The 20,483-nt window shown below is 42.1% G+C and overlaps 1 protein-coding gene and 1 non-coding gene across 3 annotated transcripts; one reads left to right on the top strand and one right to left on the bottom strand.

The window, feature by feature from the left end:
• Positions 1–595: 595 nt before the first annotated feature.
• Positions 596–19,900, top strand: LOC136433729 (protein ripply). 2 transcript variants are annotated; one of them, XM_066426201.1, is made up of 5 exons: positions 596–755; positions 16,831–16,946; positions 17,309–17,396; positions 18,924–19,009; positions 19,283–19,900. In XM_066426201.1, exons 2-5 carry the CDS (start codon positions 16,855–16,857, stop codon positions 19,482–19,484), a joined length of 468 nt encoding a protein of 155 aa, XP_066282298.1. In that variant the 5' UTR covers positions 596–755; positions 16,831–16,854; the 3' UTR covers positions 19,485–19,900. The 2 variants fall into 2 exon arrangements, with proteins under 2 accessions (XP_066282298.1, XP_066282289.1); XM_066426192.1 differs by lacking the exon at positions 596–755 and adding an exon at positions 9,184–9,207.
• On the bottom strand, positions 9,012–9,083 carry Trnaq-cug (transfer RNA glutamine (anticodon CUG)). Its single transcript has one exon. It is a non-coding gene; the product is annotated as a tRNA-Gln (tRNA).
• Positions 19,901–20,483: the final 583 nt, after the last annotated feature.

The raw sequence follows: 20,483 nt of genomic DNA, 5'->3' as shown, positions 1-20,483 counted from the left end.
AAAGTATATACTGGTCAGCATGGGGTCGCGGCGTGTCCGGCAAATTTGTTGCTTTTGGGCGTGGGGAAACAATGGGTCAAGAACTTCTATTAATCCTGCTTCAACCTCCAAAACCATGGGTCACTTCTCTACAATAATAGTGTGTATCACTCTTATCTATATTGTCTATTTAATCAATTCATTAGGTAGAGATATCATGGCAGATAAAAACTGAATTTAGTGAAAGGAACAGTTTACAAAGAGAACTGAAACTATTAGCTTGGTGCTGTAATTATCTACACATTTTCTTGTTTCCCTTGTTGATGTTCTACTTCTAATTGCCGATTTTGAATTTACTAACGGCGAAATCGTCACCCAGGACGATCCGTTGGCCAAATATCGTCCCGCTGTGTCGGCTCCACGCGAACAGAACCGGCCCATTCTTCCGCATGGATCTACCGCGGATTTACAAGTCTAACCCCGCCATGCCAGCCATTGTGTTCCGAGCCCAAATATTTGGTTTCGCGGAGACAGGGGTAAAACCGTACTTACCGGCCTCGCAAAACAAGCACAAACTACCTGATATATAAGTGTGGCTAGCAGAGCGAATTGCTATCATTTTCCTACACACCACTGCCCCGTGCACCGACCGTGTCCCGCACCCGAACCCAGCCGTGTGGTTCCCTCATACACAACCCACCTGACGATTCTACTTTTGCAAACTTCGCTCTACCTGTGTAGTCTGCGGATACAAGCCTACTAGCCTACAGAACCAGGTGAGTTGACTACTGATATACTAGTTGGACTAAGTGAAAATGCTGACTACCTTTCTTCTTGCTTATCTGCAGCTTGTGACTAAACCTCCGTCACGGTAACAACCACAGAAAAGCTCTTAGCTTAAAAGTTTCACATTCGCGTGCGCGGATTTACCTTACTCCCAGGGGAAAACGCTACTGTGTTGTATTTTATTTCAGTTCAGTTTTAAGTTAACTAAGTTTCACATATTTAGAAGTTATCTTTTCTACAATTGTAGTTTCAGACTCTAAAGCGGTGTGTCCTGGCATGCCAGGTTTGTTTAACTGTCCGAGAGGAAGACCCGACCGTGTTTTTATAGACTTTGTTGTCACTACAGGCATACCTGCCCGCATTGCCTATATTCCAATTGCTTACTGTGTAAAGTTGGTTAGCTTGAACAGGTGCAGGGTGTGTTTGTCTTGTCAGCCACTAGAGCCCGGGACGGAAGCTGCCGTCACCTGCGGCCTTCGGACTCTAATAGAGGTCATCATCGCTACACGTTCTCACCGCAGGCATAAGATGTAACATTTAGAGTCTTTGATACGTTATAGTATAGTATAGTAGGTGACCATCGCTACACGTTCTCACCGCAGGCACAAGATGTAACATTTAGAGTCTTTGATACGTTATAATATAGTATAGTAGGTGACCATCGCTACACGTTCTCACCGCAGGCATAAGATGTAACATTTAGAGTCTTTGATACGTTATAGTATAGTATAGTAGGCCATCATCGCTACACGTTCTCCCCGCAGGCATAAGATGTAACATTTAGAGTCTTTGATTTGTTAATAGTATATAAGACCGGTGGAAGGTACAAAGACTTGTCAGTGTGTTTCGATATAGAAATTTGGGCAATCTGGCGTCTTTGAACAATAGAAGAAGCATCATGATTCTGGACGCTTGCTGTAGCTTTTAATCAGATTCCAGAGCGGTTTCAACGTCACCGAGATTCGAATTGCGGTTATTCCCGTTATTGTACAATGCCTTATTAGATTTTTAAACAGTTTTATGTAAGAGTTGCAGATCAACCGGTTTGTACTGCAACGAGTCCGTTAGAATGGGCTTTGGGATCTAAACCGCCAACGAATTTCAACTCATTAGCTTTGCCCAAGATCTTTTTGTTTTGATAATTACACGTTAACTTTATTTTCAATACGTATAAACTGCACATCATGAAAATGTTTTCCTCGTTATTTTGTATCCGCTACACAAGATACTTTAACTTGTGTTGTCAAGGGTTTCTAATCTGTTTTACAAATCATATATTCTATCATTTACCTATATGTTCCTTATAGTCCATCAACAGTTTGAGATATCAACGTAGCAAACTAGCGATGTCGTAATTCACAAAAACACTGACCACAGTTCTGGATATCTACTTAAGAAATCAGCGATATCGTAACTCTCGAAAATACTACCTGCGATCATCGCCCCAGATGGGTAGCGTCCTTACGTTTATGACCCTGTTTTCCGCTTTTATAAACCACCAGGTGCTAAGAAAAGAAAAAGGCAATCATCGCTGCGGTGTATTACAGTGTCCAGGAATGTTATTGAGGGGAATTTATACTTATTGCGTTGCCAGCAAATAATACGATACGTGATGTGCTGTACAGATTCCGTACTGTAGAGCTCTTCTGTGAGGGGACGGGTTCTGAGTGGCCGTTTGACACGGCTATGACACCTGGTATGGCGGTACACGTCTCTAACTGTTCTAGTTGACACCTAACTCCGCCAGGTAGATATATGTACCAATATGTAGCGCTGTTCTAGCCCCTGGAGAACGCTTTGCTCCCTCGTTTTTCTTCCTACAAGAATAGAATTTCTACCTTTTACAATGAGTAATGCGACAAATGTAATCCAAGCATAATGGCCCGTGAAATGGAACACGCAGCGCTTCGCCTCTCCCTCCGCTGATTTGAAGGATTATCTTATTAACTTTTATTACCTGACTGTCACATCAAATACCATTGTATGTTAATTAATGGCCGGTTAAACACCCGAACCGTAAAATTCGGAGAGACCTCAGCGGCGCCAACAGATTGAGAGGATTAAATGTTAGTGATAAACAGGACGATATCTGTATCTGACCAAATGCGGTGTGTGGAATAGGGAGAAAGAAACTATGAGGGTCGTTATCGAAAAACAGATTGTAGTAACACCGCTGAGGGCTTATACGTACGTGGTTTGTGACACCTTCTAATGTCTAGCTGCATAATTCGATTACTGGATTTGATAAATAGTAATGTAACGAATTTCATTACGTAGCGATGCATTGTCTTGTCTTCAATGGTAATGATGAAACTTGCGTGGTCTGTGACATAAATTTGTGGCATTGATTATCCAAATATATCTTACATAAAAACGCACGTCGCTGAAAAATCCATTATAAAGTATACAACTCCCGCTAAACTCTCCTCTGTTACATTCAAACGTAGAATCTTTGAAAATATCAAGATACTGAAATGTGTATGCGCGCGTATAGGATCATAATTATACGAATCCATGTCATTTCAATGCCAATTTTGGCTACGTAGTACGACACAAGACTGTCTTTATGCACTGTAAAAGTGGCTTCATTTTCGAACGATAGCCAATCCTCAACGGGTACATAAAACCAACTGTCACAGCAAATTTGCGACACATACAATTTCAAACTCTACAAAATTTCTGTCGGTTTGATCTTAAAACTCAAATGGCTATGAAATTTTCTATCAGTAATATTCCGGCGTGGTCACGTTCTGTCGGTATATAATATTTAGTGAGGCTGTTTTCTTCTTATAAAGTAGTAGCATAATCAAAGGCTAGGATTGCACGGAGAAAGATCTTTATGTTATGTCATTGAAGTTCAATAACATTCAAGCATATCGTCGTTTAGTTTTTTTACGCCTTAGGATGACTTCATTACCACTTTATAACGTATTTCTGAAGCAGGGTTGTATAAAGTAACATAACCCGAACGTAGCTAAACGAAATCACACAAAAGTGAAGCAAAATCATCTTCCTACAATCTAAGTGAGTGGGGTGTAATATTCAGAACCAGTTGTAAAACGATTTGTCCATCTTATTTAGCATAGCGCCTTGTCCTTGCGATCTTAGAAAAAAAAAACACGAGGCGTGTTGTACTCTGGCACGAATTTCTAATGAAATTACGTCACGTATGGTCCCAGACCCATTAGATTTTCGATACCTTGATCACTTCTATTACCTCGTTAAAACAGACTTCGAGACACGGCTACAGTCCGGATAAGAAAGAAACGTCAGGATTATATTAAGAGGTGGGAGGACAGGTGGACAAAGTTCATCGGCAATCGTCTCCTGATGGAGTAGGGAGGTTATCAGTGGTTCATCACAATCACGCAGTCAGTCGTGTTTCACTCGTAGGTCTCACGTGTTTCGTGTAGTCTCTATCTACTCTCCAAGTGGAAGTTGGGAAAATTATGACCTTCTTATACGCCCCGTTTTCTCTCAGTCCTCCCCACCGGAAATGAGAACAATTTTCATAACCAACTTTTGCATGGAGAGTAGCCTCTAACCAGTGATTCACATTCTAACCATGCTTCTCTCGTACGTCTCACAGTCTCCATCAGGCTCTGTGCAAAATACAGAAGAATTTGGCCACGAGTAGCGGTGTAACCATCTTTTGGCTGGCTAACTCTGGCAAATTATTCATCCCATTTGTCCAAATTCGTCTCGTTTTTTAACAATGGCAATGACAATGAAGAAAGGAAAGACAATGACAGTTAACAAAGAAAGGAGTCTGTTTGAGACTACGGTTTAGGTTGATCATATTTCTGTTTGTGAATATCAAGCCTTATCATTTTAACGTCATTCCACTCTGATTTTACCATAATGATTTCCTTGCATGTCAGGGAAAACCATTTTCGCGGTTGTTCTTTTCTGACAGTGCACTTCATGATATTTACCGTAAATATATGATCCACAAGAGTTCAATATGCGGGGAGGAAACTGCCACAGAGGCTATAATATCAGGTATCGTCCTATCAGCAAATACACGCTCACAGAGTTCGCGGAAAGAATGTTGAACACAAAATGTCTGTGAACGCGTAGGAACGCCGAAACGTCAGCAAAATGGCTCATTTGAAAATCATAATCATCGTCATTACAGGGCCAAATACTCCGCAGCAATTGACAGCTATAATATTAGTAAAGATGACAGGCGGTCCGAATTTGAAGGACCGAAAGAAATCGCTTTCTTCAATGCGGTTTTTATGGCGAGCATTCAGCCAAACGTATTCAGCCCAGGCGCCGTTGCATCAAACGATTTTAGTTTTTAAAGCTAATAAGCTAAACAGATTAAGAGATTGAAAGACAGCCTAGTTATCCAAGATATTTTCCTAACTAATGATTTTGCTTTAAATCGCCCCACAGATCGTTGGTTGATCATTTATGAACTTACTTGCCAATGAGAAATTCTTTTTGCCTCTTGCAAGTCTGTTTTGATTTCCCTATGTATATGTGATTGTCAACTTAGATTTTCTCTGAAATATGTATCTGTTTCACAGAAAGGATAGTGAATTCGATGTCAGCGTTTCAATAAATTCACACATGTAGACGGTGAACTACAAATAAAATTTCGGTATTCTATTATGTCGCAGCATTTTATATAAACGTCACAATCTAGTGGACTATCATGTTAACTTGCTCATTTTGCCCCAGAACTTAGAGCATATTTCAATGTACCAAACACGAAATATTCCCGGATTTTTGTAAACAGTTTTGCCCTGTATGTCTGTGTAAGACCAATGTTGGCCTGTATCATAGTTGATAGGCCGCTCTCCCGAGACATCAAGCCTAATCAGTTTCTAGGAAAATCCGCCCACCAAGACTGGGAACGGAAACGCTTAATTGCTCAAAACGTATACACGAGCACGGACCGTCGGTTTGCCGGGCATTTGTATTCATTCGAGCACTTATGTATCTCTTTATTATACATTACAAAACCGGGATTTTCGCTCCTTGCTGATTCCATTTGCATCGTGTTGAATGACTTCTGGCCTTGACCCCGATACGGAAAGACATGAAACAATGGTTAGATGAAATGTAGGTTACTGTTTAGTCGTTTTATAATATTCCCTATGGTTTACTCCGAACTTGTCCACAGAAGGCAACTATGGATTCGAAGCCCGCACTGGGACATAGGGCAATCGAAAATATCCCTTTTTTCACAACCTGCGTGAAAATTGAATTTCTCTTCCTTTTTGTCATGGGCGTCTGAAACGTTTCTTGACCACAAATTCGTGGTATATCTCCGGAAATTATGTAACATGTTCACCCTACCCCTAATGAAGTATTACTGTCTGCATCTATGTGACCGGATTATGACACATATTACTCAAGCAGAAAATCCACGAAGTGGTCTCTAGCATGTTCTAATACTTCGTGTAACACTTTCGTAAAACACGTTTTGTGAGAGGCAATATGGCAAAGCGTGAGGTAAAATGATAAAATAGACACGTTGAGGATATTGTCAGCTATGCCTCAGCAATGATCACTTAGTTACGTCCGAGAAAATATTCTCATTTACATTAGTTCTAGACACTCTCATGTCTAGAAACTGTTGCATATGAAAACTTGTCTTTTCGTTCCCGTGTCACTATAAACTTACGAACTTTAGCGATCGGGACCACTGTTTGCAGAAATATGACACAAGTCAGGTGTTAAATTGACTGTCAACGGAACAAAGATACTCTTTACACCAATAAAAAAGCCACAGTGAATGGCTTTGTCATAAGTGATACAACCCAAAAAGAGCGGAGATACGACTTCAATTTTCTCAAGTTGATTTCACAACTAGCGCTTCCAAGAAACTGCCATGGACTGGCATGGTACGCCAAGCGACGCTCGTAACAGCGTCACCTACCAAAATGTAGCAGAAGTGCAACACTTGCTACATCATTTTCAAACTGTGTCTTGACTCTTGATTTCTAAGAAACAAAACTACTGCTGACAGGATCTCTGATAAATTTGAATTGGCGATAAAAACTATCAGAATAAACCGCCTGGCACATCGAAAGTTGGCAGGTGCGCGTTAGCCACTCTATTCACGCGATAAGTCCTCCCCAAAACCCTTGAACAGATTTTATTCAATACTCTACGGCTTGACTCTTTTTCTAACATTGTGCATGAAAAGCTGTGTACATACATGCACGTGGTCGTGTGCGCGGAGCGATCAAAATTTGCGTCAAGTGGAATCGTACAAACACCATCAAACGCCTTTGTACTTGTTCAGCAGGCTCAGGATAATCTGAGGCATTGTGGGGCATCGTTTAACCAGATATTCATCGGCGGGTTTATTGATATGAAAATGTGGAATCATTTAAACGCTCTGAAATATTCAGATAATTTTCATATGGCCTAACACCAGGACGATGTATACTGAGAAAGAAAACGACATGAAAAAAATCAGACTGGGTGGCCCATTCAGCTGTAGAAAATATTTTTGAACTTTGATTTAGTAAACAAACAGGTGCAACAAAACATGGTTATTAATTTTCAAGAAAGAAAATAAGAATGTCTATTTCGGAGCACATTCCTTACGAAGTTCTCTTCTGCACTACAGACTTGTCCTTGTTGCGGCTTTGTCCGCGCGGCTCCCACGCCGACTGGAATCTTCCCTCCGTCACGTTCGGACGATGACTCGCGGGAAATTTTGTTACAACAACAGATAAACTTACAGAAGTGGATTAAAGGGGCCCTGGCCGTCTAGACCGTGCTAGTTGTTCTGTCGAGCACGTTTGCTGGACAGTTTAGACTCGGTGGGTACGACATCACCAGTGATAAGCTGACACAAGTGGACCTGGAGCCCAAACCCCTTCAGAATCCATTGGGTCAGAAATAAGCGGCCGGCTTGCCGAGCACGTTCGTGTGCAGGACGGAGATGACGTTTAGATTGCCTGTTGTAGCGGAAAAGCTGAGCACAAGTGGACGTTTGGGACCACTTCTAGTCCCGACGACCACGCGTCTTGCACGCGTCCCGCAAATCACGGCAAAAATTGCGCGCTTTTGTACACGCCTCAATACTTATTCAAGTGGTGCACTGTTGATTAATACGGAAGGAAGGGGCATTACAGCTAAATGGCGTGAATAATTCTGATGTGGTTACAATAGTTGTGATGGTTTCGTTACAGCGCCGTCTGTTCCCCCACCTGTGTTACCAGATTCTCTAAAGATACCACAAAGCGACGAGCTAAGCTAAAGCGCCACCTTGCGACATGAACAATGGAACGACAGGGCGAAAGTTCAAATGTATTTCTATACGATATAACGTTATATAACATGTATAAGGGCGCCTGGAGTGTGTGATATGATACACTCACCACTACAAAAGTCTTTATTTTTTATTTTCCTATTTGATATATAGGTAGCATACGCGAAGGGAGGGGTAGTTCATTGCTTGAATTGAATACATATACTGTACATGTAGATTATTTTCTGTGTCTAGTGCCTGTAGCTGTGCCGTTTATGGTTCATTCATGTTACTATTAACAATGGCTTATATCTCTGCAACTCAGTCATAGACGTAAATATAACGTTACAAAAATGAACGAGACGCGTAAAGGTTTACTATTGAGTCTGAAACTATTCATAGACGAGACCAAGTGACATGGTACATGTGGCAGAAATTGTCTGAAGTAACGTTACAATGGGAACGCTGCCTTCTGCACTAGCACTACACATAAAATATATTTTCCTTGGCACAGAAAAGACTTAAAATCTATTCGCGTTTCGTATTACCATGCGCAAATGGCCATCGTCCAGTACTATACCCTAGTGTGATCAGTAGCTGTGTGTTTTGTCACGGGAAGGAACTATTAAATTCAGAATGTGGCCTGTTTTTTTGTTGTTGTTGTTTGTTTGTTTGTTTGTTTGTTTGTTTGTTTGGTTTTTTGTTTGCTATGTGTATATTTGCCTAGTTATCTGCTTTTAGTAAAAGAATACGTTGGTTTGCAAATGCTCAAGTCCCACACCACCTACACAGATCACAGCTGCCACGTTTACGCTTTGGCTGCAGTTCTAGACTGTATCGCTAGATGACACTTCAACATAAAGCGTTACGTTTGTAGTAAACTCGCGGTGGCAGCCGTTTCAGCATCAAAAAGTGAGGAGAAAAAAATGTCACCTGAAAATGGATAAATAGTAAAAGAACAATGTTTAAATGTCCTTTCCACTTCTGGTGAGAATCAAAAAGAAAAAGAAAAGATAAAAGAATCTGTAGGTTCTACCGAGATTTGAACTCGGATCGCTGGATTCAGAGTCCAGAGTGCTAACCATTACACCATAGAACCTTGCTTGTTGCACAGACCCCACCACTGACTTATATAGCGTAGTCAATGAGAAGACAGAACAATCTCAAAGGTGTAACTTAGACGAATGCGGAAGTGAAATGTTGTCGGTGAGAAAATGTCAAAGGTAAATTGATTTATCGTGAAAGTTGTAGGTATTTTGGTAACGCTGGCTGATTTACTTTGAATGTATAGCGTATCGTGGTCCAGGCCGGTAGGCATATGAACAGCCCTGGGCCTGGCTAGCCCGAGTCTCATCAGGTTCTTGCTGTATTAAAGCACTTGCTGCATGCTGCTAGCCCGGACGACGGACTATTTCCAGGGTCGAGCGCTCCCCAAGAAAATTCTACAACAGCCACCCTGAGTTAGACTCTAGCTGACTGGAAACTCAGGCTCCTACGGTCTGGTTTTATTACGAGAACCATCGCGTGGGATTGTTTTTAATTACTTCACAGCAAAGGTCAAATCAGTGAGGAAGGTGTCCTGTACGATGGCCAAGGTGTTCCTCGCCCCCCCCCCCACATACATACGTCATATTCACCTTGAATATCCATATGATATGGTTCTCCTTTTAATAAATTTGCCTTACACTTCAACGTTCAAGTGTTTCCTAGTATACTATACTATACTATACTATAAGCTACTATACTATCCTATACTGACGCGAGGCGTGATGCAGCTATTACTGGTCCACAACTCATCTGCATTTCCCAACCCTTTACAAATGGGTGTCAATCAGTCAGAAGACAAAACATCTTGAATATCTTAATCAAGAGATCTTCCTATATGATATGACTTCATTTCGTGTTTGCAATAAAACCGTACCCGTCGCCTAAATTGCCCTTACTGTTACAGGTACTGTTATATTGTTGTTGTTGTTGGTGGTGGTAATGATGGTTTAGAATGTAACGTTACCTAGCCTGGAAATTAGCTAACGTTAATGTGTTGTTGCTGTAATAATGTTGAAACCATGCGTGTGGAGCCGGAGGGAGGGGGGCAATGAACCCATGCCCACTAGCTGAACTTGAACTTTTCATATTCACGGAGGTTTATATGGACGTCTGGTCAAAATGAAATATTTGAAGATTGATAAATATAGTTGACTACGTCCCGTTTAAAACCATCTGTGGAATGTACCCCTGACGTGGATAGATGATCCTATCTCCTTCCCACCAGGCCACCAGATTTGATGACCCACCAATTATCTAACCCAGCGGGGATTGCTTTCGTATCGCCATATGTATCTGGAAAACAGCATTACAACAACAACTGTCCAAACCACTTGGCAGGGTCGTAATCGAATTTGAGTGGGAACGAAAATGAGCCGAGGAGCCTTTGACATATTCACGTGAATTAACTTCCTCAGTAGTAAACAAAACGGGACACGCGCATTGGGTGTACCACTTATATAATAAATTTACTATACTAGTAGCTAGCAATATAAAATTTAGTACTCTCCAAGCAGAGGTTCGGTTCCGGCTGGCTTTTTTCCTATTTTTAGGCGTTTTCGTCTGTTTTTTTTTTTTTTTTCAAATTTTGTCCCGTGTTCTTTTTGTCCGTTTCACTGGGCTGGTGGGCATAAAAAGAAAACGCCACACTGAAAAGGAAAGAGAGCCCGACAAAAACGCCTACAAATATAGTAATATAGGAACATACACGTGTAATATGTTTTTTATCGCAAGAGAACAAACCCTAGATGCTCTGTGGCAGAGATGTGAAATGAAAATGCGCCTATATTATGTGTTCAATGCACAGCTTGCAATTCACTGCTAGTCATATGAAGAAGAAGGGTATTTCAAGTCATTCAAACATGACTTATGATATTGGGCCCAATATTGTCCAGTCGTGCACATCTTTATAGTTTTCTGTGTTTTCTGAAGACACCTCAGCATCACTCCCTATAATGGCCCGTACCAGTTTGTGAGTATGTGTGAGCTAACGCCATCGTCCGAGGAGTCAATAGCATAACGGTGTGAATCGGGCATGAATAAAGTATATCCTCGGAACGGTTCGTATTTTATAAAAAAAAAAAATAACAGCACAGTTGTTTTCTTAATAAAATCGAATAGAAATGATTGAGTTTGATTAAGCATCTTAGAAGCGCCTGGAAAAATACCAATATAACGATTTACAGAAAACGAGCGAGGGGGAGGCAAGCAATCTGTCGGCATCAATGCCCCCAAACACAAATAACTTAATAACTTCAATCTGGTGATTGTGACACCGAAATGTTCTACATTTCCAAACAAAACTGATGTACCGATGACGTAATGAATATCTATAGTATTTTGCAGATAAAAGTATCGGAATGATAACAAGTAAATTGGCAACAAAACTGCGCTACGAAAGTGCAGCCTTAAGCCCTTCACGATCCTTCACATGTCCCTGCTAAGTTCTGCTAAGCCACCCTCGGACACCTAATCGGACACATTCCCAAACAGCGAATATTCATAAGTCCCTATCTCTTAAGAAAATAAACATCTTCAGATGCCACACATACAGCTTGAAGTTGAAGAATTTAAAAAAAGGTCACAAAACTACAACTACAAAGAGGAATTTAATTATGTGGTATGCTTTGCAACGGGGAAGCCCTATAAAAGTTGTGATCGTCCTGTTTAATCTTAGAATGCTCGCTAAGTTTGTGACTACTTCAGTGCACATTGCGTGATGTAAATGACATAAATGTGTGTTTGGTGTGTGTATTCTAAGGGCAAGATGGAATCACAGGACATAACATGATGATACATTTCCCATTATGAATATGAATACATGTATGGACGTCGTCAGGGGCTGTTCGGATGAATGGTTCACAGACGCGAGCTCTGGAGGAGACCGATATGATATACAGTAAACGGTTATACAGGTGACTAGGTAGTTAGGTGCCTTGTGCACTTTTCTTTCGCTAAATCCGAAAGAAAGAGTTTTAACCACAACGTTCAAGCCGGTTTCATGTAGCATGGATGCCAGCCCCCCAATCCTTAAAATATCTATCGATAGATTATCATAGATATTTTACAGATTGGGGGTCTGGCATCCAGGCTAGGTTCAATGAGTACAAACGTGACGAGAAACACCTTGTCCATCGTACATGACACCTTCCTCAATTTGACCTTTGCTGTGAACTAATTATGGTTAAAAACAATCCCACGCGATGGTCCTCGTAATAAAATCAGACCGTAGCAGACATGCGCATCTCACACAGACTCGAGATGTTGTACCAAGGTGTAAAAATGATCAGCAAAACTGCGTGTGCCTAAATTCTATTAAATCTCGTAACTGCGAGTGGGTTTTATGAGGAGACTTCATGGCTGAAATTCTGTTTAACATCGTCCCTGGATCTTTTGGGCTTAACTTGAACTTTGCGCTATGGTAAACCGAATAGCTATTAATGTTTAACACACAGCTTTCCAGTTTTTGTTACTCTGATACATTCTTTAGCTTCGGGTATCTCTTATCGCCTCCCCATACACTCATACACAGACACGCACACTTAGGATGACATTCAAGCTTTAAAGAAATGAAAAATATCTTAGAGTCAGATGAAAGAAAAAAAGCGTGGGAGTTTTTGCCAGGTGCGCCTCTATATTTTTGAAGACAACAGCGAAGTTACAGCCCAGTGTAACCCTGAAAAGTAGGCCGGGCTCGCGGCGCCGTGCTATGGGCTCGCTGGATGGGAGGTGATCAGCGCTTATGGAGGCGTGCAGCTTGTGTAAAAAAAGTTGTACACTCATCTAACCTTGATATTAATTCTATGACTTTAGGCCATCAATGTGAAAATTGTTTTATGACTGATAATTTCACAACAGGCCTAAGCGGGCAAACTTTGGCAATGCCCCGTCCAACGTAACTTCAACATCAACCGTAACGGTGCCTAAAAGTGTTTTTCAATTCAAAGTCATAGCCAAATTCAAGTCAAAAGAGCGAAAGTAAGAAAACAGAAATATAGAAAGAACAGATAGGACGTTAACGAGTACGTAAGAAGCAAAAGACAGAATGACGTTTCAGCATGATGGAAATGTGCCGTCAACGACTTAATGCGGACATTTTCCTTATGAAAACAAAACAATGTGATAATATAATACATTTATTCATATCTGTGTATGTGTATCTGTGTGTGTATGTGCGTGTGTATTGTTTCCTTCTAGCAGACAAATTTCAGAAGGGAAACATGACTCTATTTTCATATTGTATTCATTGCGTCAGGGATATTGGGGATTTGGCTCCCTCAGTGATCCCCCCCTCCCGAACTCAATTTGTACTTAGGTGTAAACTGCCTGGTCTAATGAAGTACTGCCGAGTTAACCCTGCCTGCATCACACGGACTTGAGAACTTGTGCAGCAGAACAAAAACAAACAGTGATGTTCTTCTCCCGTGTATGTCCTTGTGCCAACCGCCAGGCATTTTGATATCTCCAGATAGCCAGAATGTACCATGCCAGATATACTGAGATGACTTCTTTCACCTGTTGAATAATTTGTTTTGTTAACTACCACAAGCCACAAAGTTACAGGAAACTTTTCCCTCTGATTTTGTTCGTCTGTCCGGCCGAACCTCGTACGTCTGTGTGAAGGGTGGCGGGTCCGTGAGAGGGGCGCAGGGACGAGAAGTGATCAGCGGGCCGGTAGGCGTGCACATTGCGTGTCCTCCTAAACCGTCAAAAAATGATTTCGATAACACTTGATTTTGTTTCGCTCGTTTCTTTTTTGGCAATGACCCATGTGTAATGTTTCAAAACCTTAAAAAACCTCTGTGGAAACCTATACACGTGAGAAAGTGTGCTTCAGAACCGTAAAGTTCGACGACATAACCCGTCCTACAGTAGGAACACTGGGCCTTTTACCGGGCTACGTCAAGACTCAAGTTCATGATCCATGTCATACGCAAGGCCACCGTTCTCCGTTATACCTATTAAGACTTTTAAGACTTACATATAATTTTTCAACACAGTTTCCGGAGCTCGTAACGAGATCTAATGAAATTAAGCCATGTGAAGGGGCATACGTTCATCGCACCGGCTCGAGATGTCGTAACTCGGTGCGAGGGGTGTACCGGGGAGCGCCTTACGGACCCAGCAGGAGAACGGACCGGGCTTGTTATTCTAGCTGTTCGCTTTGGATTAATTGAAAGGCTCACAGATGGTAAGAAATCCTTTACGAGATCTGAACATATGTGATCTTGTTTTTTCGCCGATACCGTTTATGGCGTTTTGGAATGCAAGACCTTGAGGCGCCGTAAATGCATGATCATGCATTGACACAAACATACAGAAGAAGCATCAGTTAAGATAACCGTTTGACGAAAAACGTTATGGAAATATATATACTGGCATCTTTCCTCTCCAGAAACTAACGCCTTGCTTCCAACAGTGAGGACCACTGATGGCCCGCATTGAGATTGACCGTTTTGTATTTTTGCTCAGCGCACACAGTTCTCAGACAAGCAGTTCACAGACGAACTACACACAGTTCACACAAAAAGAATAATCCGGTAATACGACCATGGATTTCTGTCTTTCCTTTGTCTTGTAGAATAAACTCAAATACCAGTATTTACTCGTTCCTCCGTATGACATGAAGTGAATATTCATATTTTCTGTTTACCCGGAAACGATACGTGTGGATTCTTCTCGGATATATTCTGTACAAATACACAGAAAATCACCATAAACGGATTTTTGTAAAGGATCAAGACATGAACTTGTTTTCGCAACAGACCGCGACTTTGTAACTCACTGTGGGTTTCTTTACATATAACAGCTTTGCGAATAAACGAATGGAAAATATTAAACCTTGATTCTTCTTCAAAAGGAGGGGATGCTACAGCTAGTATCATCGTGAATTCTGGATGATATGTGCTTTCTTTATCTCACTGAATGAATAAGAACGTTTTGGAAGAAACGTGCTACCTTAGTACCTACATGTATGTGTCAATTGACTAGTAGTACTGTTGCAGAAATCACGTGAAGTTGTTACATTTGCGACTTGATTTGTTGATTCTAATGATTCCATCACATTTTCTTAAGCCATGAAAGAAAATACCAAATGATTTTTCTTCAGTGTTATAAGTTATAAATTGTTTTGATTGTTTACACCACCACGACCCTTGGCACGCTTCCGATATCTGCCCTGCGCGCGCGGCTGTATCAGTCCGTGTGCGCCCTGTTCATTATCATCCTGTGGTGGAATTTCTCATCCAAGTGCGTTCCCACCCTTTTCTCAGGTTTGGTGGCGATTTTCCACGTGTCCCCGCTGAGGGACGGGTCGTCAGGGGAAACGTCTGGTTTTCATGCAAAATTCCTTCTCGCCCCCCATTTCACATCATTACCACAACATTAGCGCAGATATTATGGGGTGCTTGGCAAACGCATGCCCCCTTGGCGTACGCCTACTTCTAAAATGGCTCTAGAAGAGATTGTGTACTGGAAATGCAACCATGGATAAAACAAAAAGCTACGAAGAGTCTAATGTTTTAATCAAAGATGTTGTAGGTCTTGCATTTTCTTGAAGCATGTGTTGAAATGAATAAAGTCCTACGCGTGCTGAAGACCGTGAAAAAGAAAACACGCATCACATATTCCAAGCTAGGTTTTTCGATGGATTCTATACCAACTTGACGAAGTATGTCGTTGTTTGGCCAGCCATCTCAGAGACGCATGTGTGGTTTTAGTATCTTCTGTGTTTATAATTGGACATGATCTGTTTCTTTGTTTTCTTAGATAAATAAACTCGACGTAAAAAAATAACAAAGCCGTTACATACCGAGCCAGTATATCGCCCACCATAAGAGATCATAAGAAGTCTAGTTGAGTTTATTGCACTTTTTTGCCGGTGTGATACAAGTCAACTTTCTTAGGGGGCAAACTTCTTCACAGTTTGTAAGTTTGCTTTTAATCGCATACTCCCACATGTCCCATGTGTGCAGAAATGTTTTTCTTAGGCAGCAGTGTTTTTGTTATTCTTTCCTTCCATATTTTGATGATTGTAGCTGTGTCAATTTTTCCTTGGTGCGACTGACTGGGAGTGAACAGAAGTCGCACTACCCTGCCATCCCTGTTCGCACTCGCACACGAGAATGGTGCATACGTGCTAAAAGATCCAAATTTAATTGTAGTGCAGGGGACGACGTCACGTTCATTTCACAAGGCGGTGGGAGGGGGTTGCCTCCTCGCGAGCCCCTTGAGCATAAACCCCAGGAATACGAAATTCGTCCCAGATGGAATAACAAACTTCCCAGATGGTTTGAATCCTGGCAAAACGCTGATAGGAAATCGCCCATCTGGAAACGCGACACCAAAGCTAAACTTTCCCACGGTGAAGTTCAACTCGTGATTCGAACTTTGTTCCAAAACTCGGGAGTCCATAAAAGAGAAAAATGGGAGGTTCATTTTATTCTTCTCCTGAAATGTATGCAGCCCCCTTCCATTCATGCCTCAGCGACTATCTCAACTTAGCACAATGGGGCTAATGATGATTCGGTGCCAAAACTAAAGCACGGATGACACCCAACACGGCAGGGAGCCTTTGTGGAGTTAATGGGATTTCTGCGCGAAAACAAAACACGCGGAATCGTCAACTTCCTGCGAAAAGGCAGATCAGTGAAAATGTATGCATGGCCGAGGGGTGGGCCGCCCGTGGCTAGCTCGGGTACAAATAGCGTGGCTGGAGCTCAGGGAGTATCACTTTTCCTCAAGCGTTCTTCCGAGCAGTCAGTCTCCGTGAAGCTCATCACAATTCCCTCTGTACTCTACAGGAACGTCTTACTTCGCTTGTGACAATGGAAGCTACCAGGATCACGTTCAACTCCGCCGCCCTGTGCTCAGCACAGCAGTGCAACTGCCACAAGCAGACGACAAAGGCTTCGGGAATGTAAGTAGATATTTCTTCGCAATCTTTTCTTATTTTCTGTGTTGCTAATCGGTTAGACAGTGAGTCTTGGTATCGTCGTTGGGAAATGATGAAACCGATTCACCGATGTTAGCTCATCATTAGCCAATGTGGTTTTGTCATTCGTACTGAAAGAAAAGCACTAAAGCGATGCACTGTGTGTGGCTACAAGAACGCCGTAACAGAGCAGTCTTTCTTTCCTGTGTCAAGAAACTGTTATGATCTTAAATTTTGGATGATCCGTGCCACGACGTGGTTGAACAGCTAACCTTTTGGTTTAAGTTTCCATTTCTATCAGGGGTTAGCGATCAAATTCTAATGGTATTTCTCCCTCCCGACTTCAGGACCGTCCAACCCCCAGTCTGGCGCCCCTGGGTCGTGACAGAACGCGACATCTTGAGGCGGAACGCCATCAGGGAGAAACGAAGCAAGGTAGGCACACTTTCTTTCCACTGACCATTGGTCTTTTACAAGACTGACTTTTACGCTATTTTGCTATCGAATCCCTACTCTGTACCGGAACAGCTATCTTCGCATGTTATGGTGTTTCTGTTCAAACTGCCCCCCGCAAACCGTTAGAAATAGTAGAAAACTGAACGTTTTTCTCGTTTCTTCCAAATTATTGTGCACCAGACGGAACTTCCCTTCGCCCTCTTTCGATACTTTGGCGCTATACTAAACTGTTGATCAAAGCCGGCAAAAGCCCGTAGGAGTGAAAACTGAAGTACGCCGCCACACTTTGATACACTCAGCGAAGGCACGACTCGTGGGCTGATTTGTCGCCTGGAGTCACTCAATTCTCCATTTAGGGCTTCAAATAAACACTTTTATGACTAGTTCAGAGACGAGCCGAAAACGTTTTATGATCTCGGGCGCTCGTCTTCAAAAGCGGGTTGGAGTAAACTCTCGTGCGGAGTCGGGCCGACAGTTTCCGGCGACTGAAGCTCGCCGACAGGACGTTTCGTAGACGGCATCCAACGTGCTTTTCTTCCTTCCTCCCCAAAGTGCCGATTTCTTTCCGAAGACCGAACCTTGCAAGATGGTTCGCCGCTCCTAAAGCTTGAAACATTGAAGGAACACGCCAAAATCACATGTACTTTACTTTCACGGCTTTTCGCGAATATTCATGAACTCACAGTGAACAAGGCCAAGCACATGACGCCATTTCCTCCCGATAACACGCTTTCAGTATTGAACTCCGCGAGGCAAAAAATATGTAACAAACATCCCACTTCCAAGTTCATTTGTTATCATTCAGGAAACCATAGCGTGAGCATGGTATGAGCTTGTATATTAGATAGTGTGGCTTGTGTGGTCCGAAGAACAAGAATCGCATGGACTTAATTAGCAGACGTGCGACAAAAAATGACAAGACAAAAGATTAGAACCAAATCCCTTTAACCTCAATAGCCTTTGGAGTGGGTCTTATCCGAAAGTTTTAACAAGTTCACACCTCCCGTCTAAGCCTCCAGTGTCCTCTAATTAATAAGTATGGCTTCATTTTCTCCAAAACAATTGGGCCTAATCTTACTAATTGGCCGCCTTTCTCTTACAAAAAAGTGTCAGACGTGTCCAAATACTCTGGACGACTCGTGTTGCAGTGTGTAACATGTGTATTGCGCAGTTTTTGAGACTATTACGTTTACAGTATGGGTTAGCCGTTGCCATGTGTACATTTGCAGTATGTATTTCACGTCCTTCAGTAAGATTCACATGTTCTCAAACTAACATGAATTTTAACGAGTCGGGGTTAAAGTTTTGAAACCTGTGCGAATATTGTTCTCAACCTTGGCCTACCAAAAGTAGCGTCCTGGTCTAAACCAGCCATAACAACACCTTGCGCTATTCGGAACATGCAAACAGCTTTCCAGCGCAGTTTTGGGACATTGTAATTTGTGATAATGCCCACTGTTTTCTGTAGCAATGTACTTATCATGCCTCTTCTTCTATTTTCTACAGCCATACGCTCGTCCTTCATCCACCACCAACGGCTCAGCAACCCGCGGTCCCGAACCAGGACCGACCGCCTTCCAGCACCCTGTCAAGTAAGTTTCGCTTCTATTTCTTCTCGCTAGTATTATCGAACGACTCCTGTGCAAAACTGATATGTTACGCCTAAGGGCTTCGCTTACATGTCAAAAACTAGTATGCTTGACCCAAAATCCTAGCTACATGTTCCAATTTTATCCATCGTTAGTTCTTAGTTATGAAAAATAAAAGTGAATGTAATCAAGAATGCTTAGAATCATAAATTTTGTTCCACTGTAATGATCACTGTTGTTCCACTTTACTTATCAATCGTGTCCTTCCCTCTCCAGGCTCCACTGGTCCAAGCCCGTGTACGACTACATGTACCAGTACGGGCGGCAGCTCCTGGACGCCTTCCCGGTCCAGGCAACCATCTGTATCGTCGACCAGGACCCCGCCGACAGCGACGACAGCGACTTCGAGTCCGACTACGAGGACGACTCCGACACTGACGAGAAGCCCCTCAAGAGAAGGGCACCAACCCTCAACTAGAGACAGTAGTCAACCAGAAATGTGGACACTTTTCGATGATTACATTTATCTGCATCTGTCAATCAGTTATTTGTTATAGTCCTGCGAACAGTCCGCTCTGCCGTAACATCTTGCCATTGTGGCATGAAAAGCGTTCGTGACTAGATTTTTATGACTGTAAATATTTGTACATATCACAGATTATGAAAGAGATCTATTTTTATACTTGAGATTATCTATTACATTTATGTTTAATATTATTGCTATGTTGATACGTTGTTTCACTTTTGTTTCTGCACAAGTTCAGTATTGTTTATCATTCCTCAAAGTGCTGTTGAAAAATATACGAGGATTTAGGAATATATGATGTTTTCAATATTCCTACTACATTTATTCCCACCTGACGAAAAGTTTGAAATAAATATATCTGGACGGAACTGAGCAGAAGTTTGTGGTTTGAATGTGTGACTGAGTAAATCTAGCAAGAGTGAGGAGGGGGGGCACAGCATAGCGGGGCAAGCCTTATTACACTGGGACAGGCATGTAAGGTGTTGTACTGTATTTAACGTTACTTGTAAGGACAGGACAATGGTACAAGGAAAGGGATGAGACATGATAAGATATAAAACATCACAAGAGGAAGGCCGCGGTGTTTTGCAATGTGTCGGAACCGGCACGTATTTTCACTGGCGAGTGCCTGCTCTCTAGGTAGGTGTGCTCATTCACGCCAACGTGCTGACATCGCCATCCTACTAGTATCCGGCAGACAACCCGTTCTTGTCTGTCACTCCCTTTTGACTTAGGCAAGGAGTTCGACCTCTAGCTACTCTGTAAAATGTTGCAAAGTTTGAATGTTTAATGATGACATAACTTCACTAATCAGGTATTGTCCGTGTAAAGAAAAAATACTGGGGGACTCGTGGACCTTTATGAACAACGTATTTCCGATCTTCCTGCCTGGCAAAAGCCAGCAACAATTGGTCATGACAAGATTTAATTTGAAGGCTGTCATTGAATCTG

This window comes from Branchiostoma lanceolatum, chromosome 1, assembly GCF_035083965.1.
Source record: "Branchiostoma lanceolatum isolate klBraLanc5 chromosome 1, klBraLanc5.hap2, whole genome shotgun sequence".
NCBI lineage: Eukaryota > Metazoa > Chordata > Leptocardii > Amphioxiformes > Branchiostomatidae > Branchiostoma > Branchiostoma lanceolatum.
Note: the sequence above shows the minus strand (reverse complement) of the source record. Positions and strands in the feature narration are given on the sequence as shown.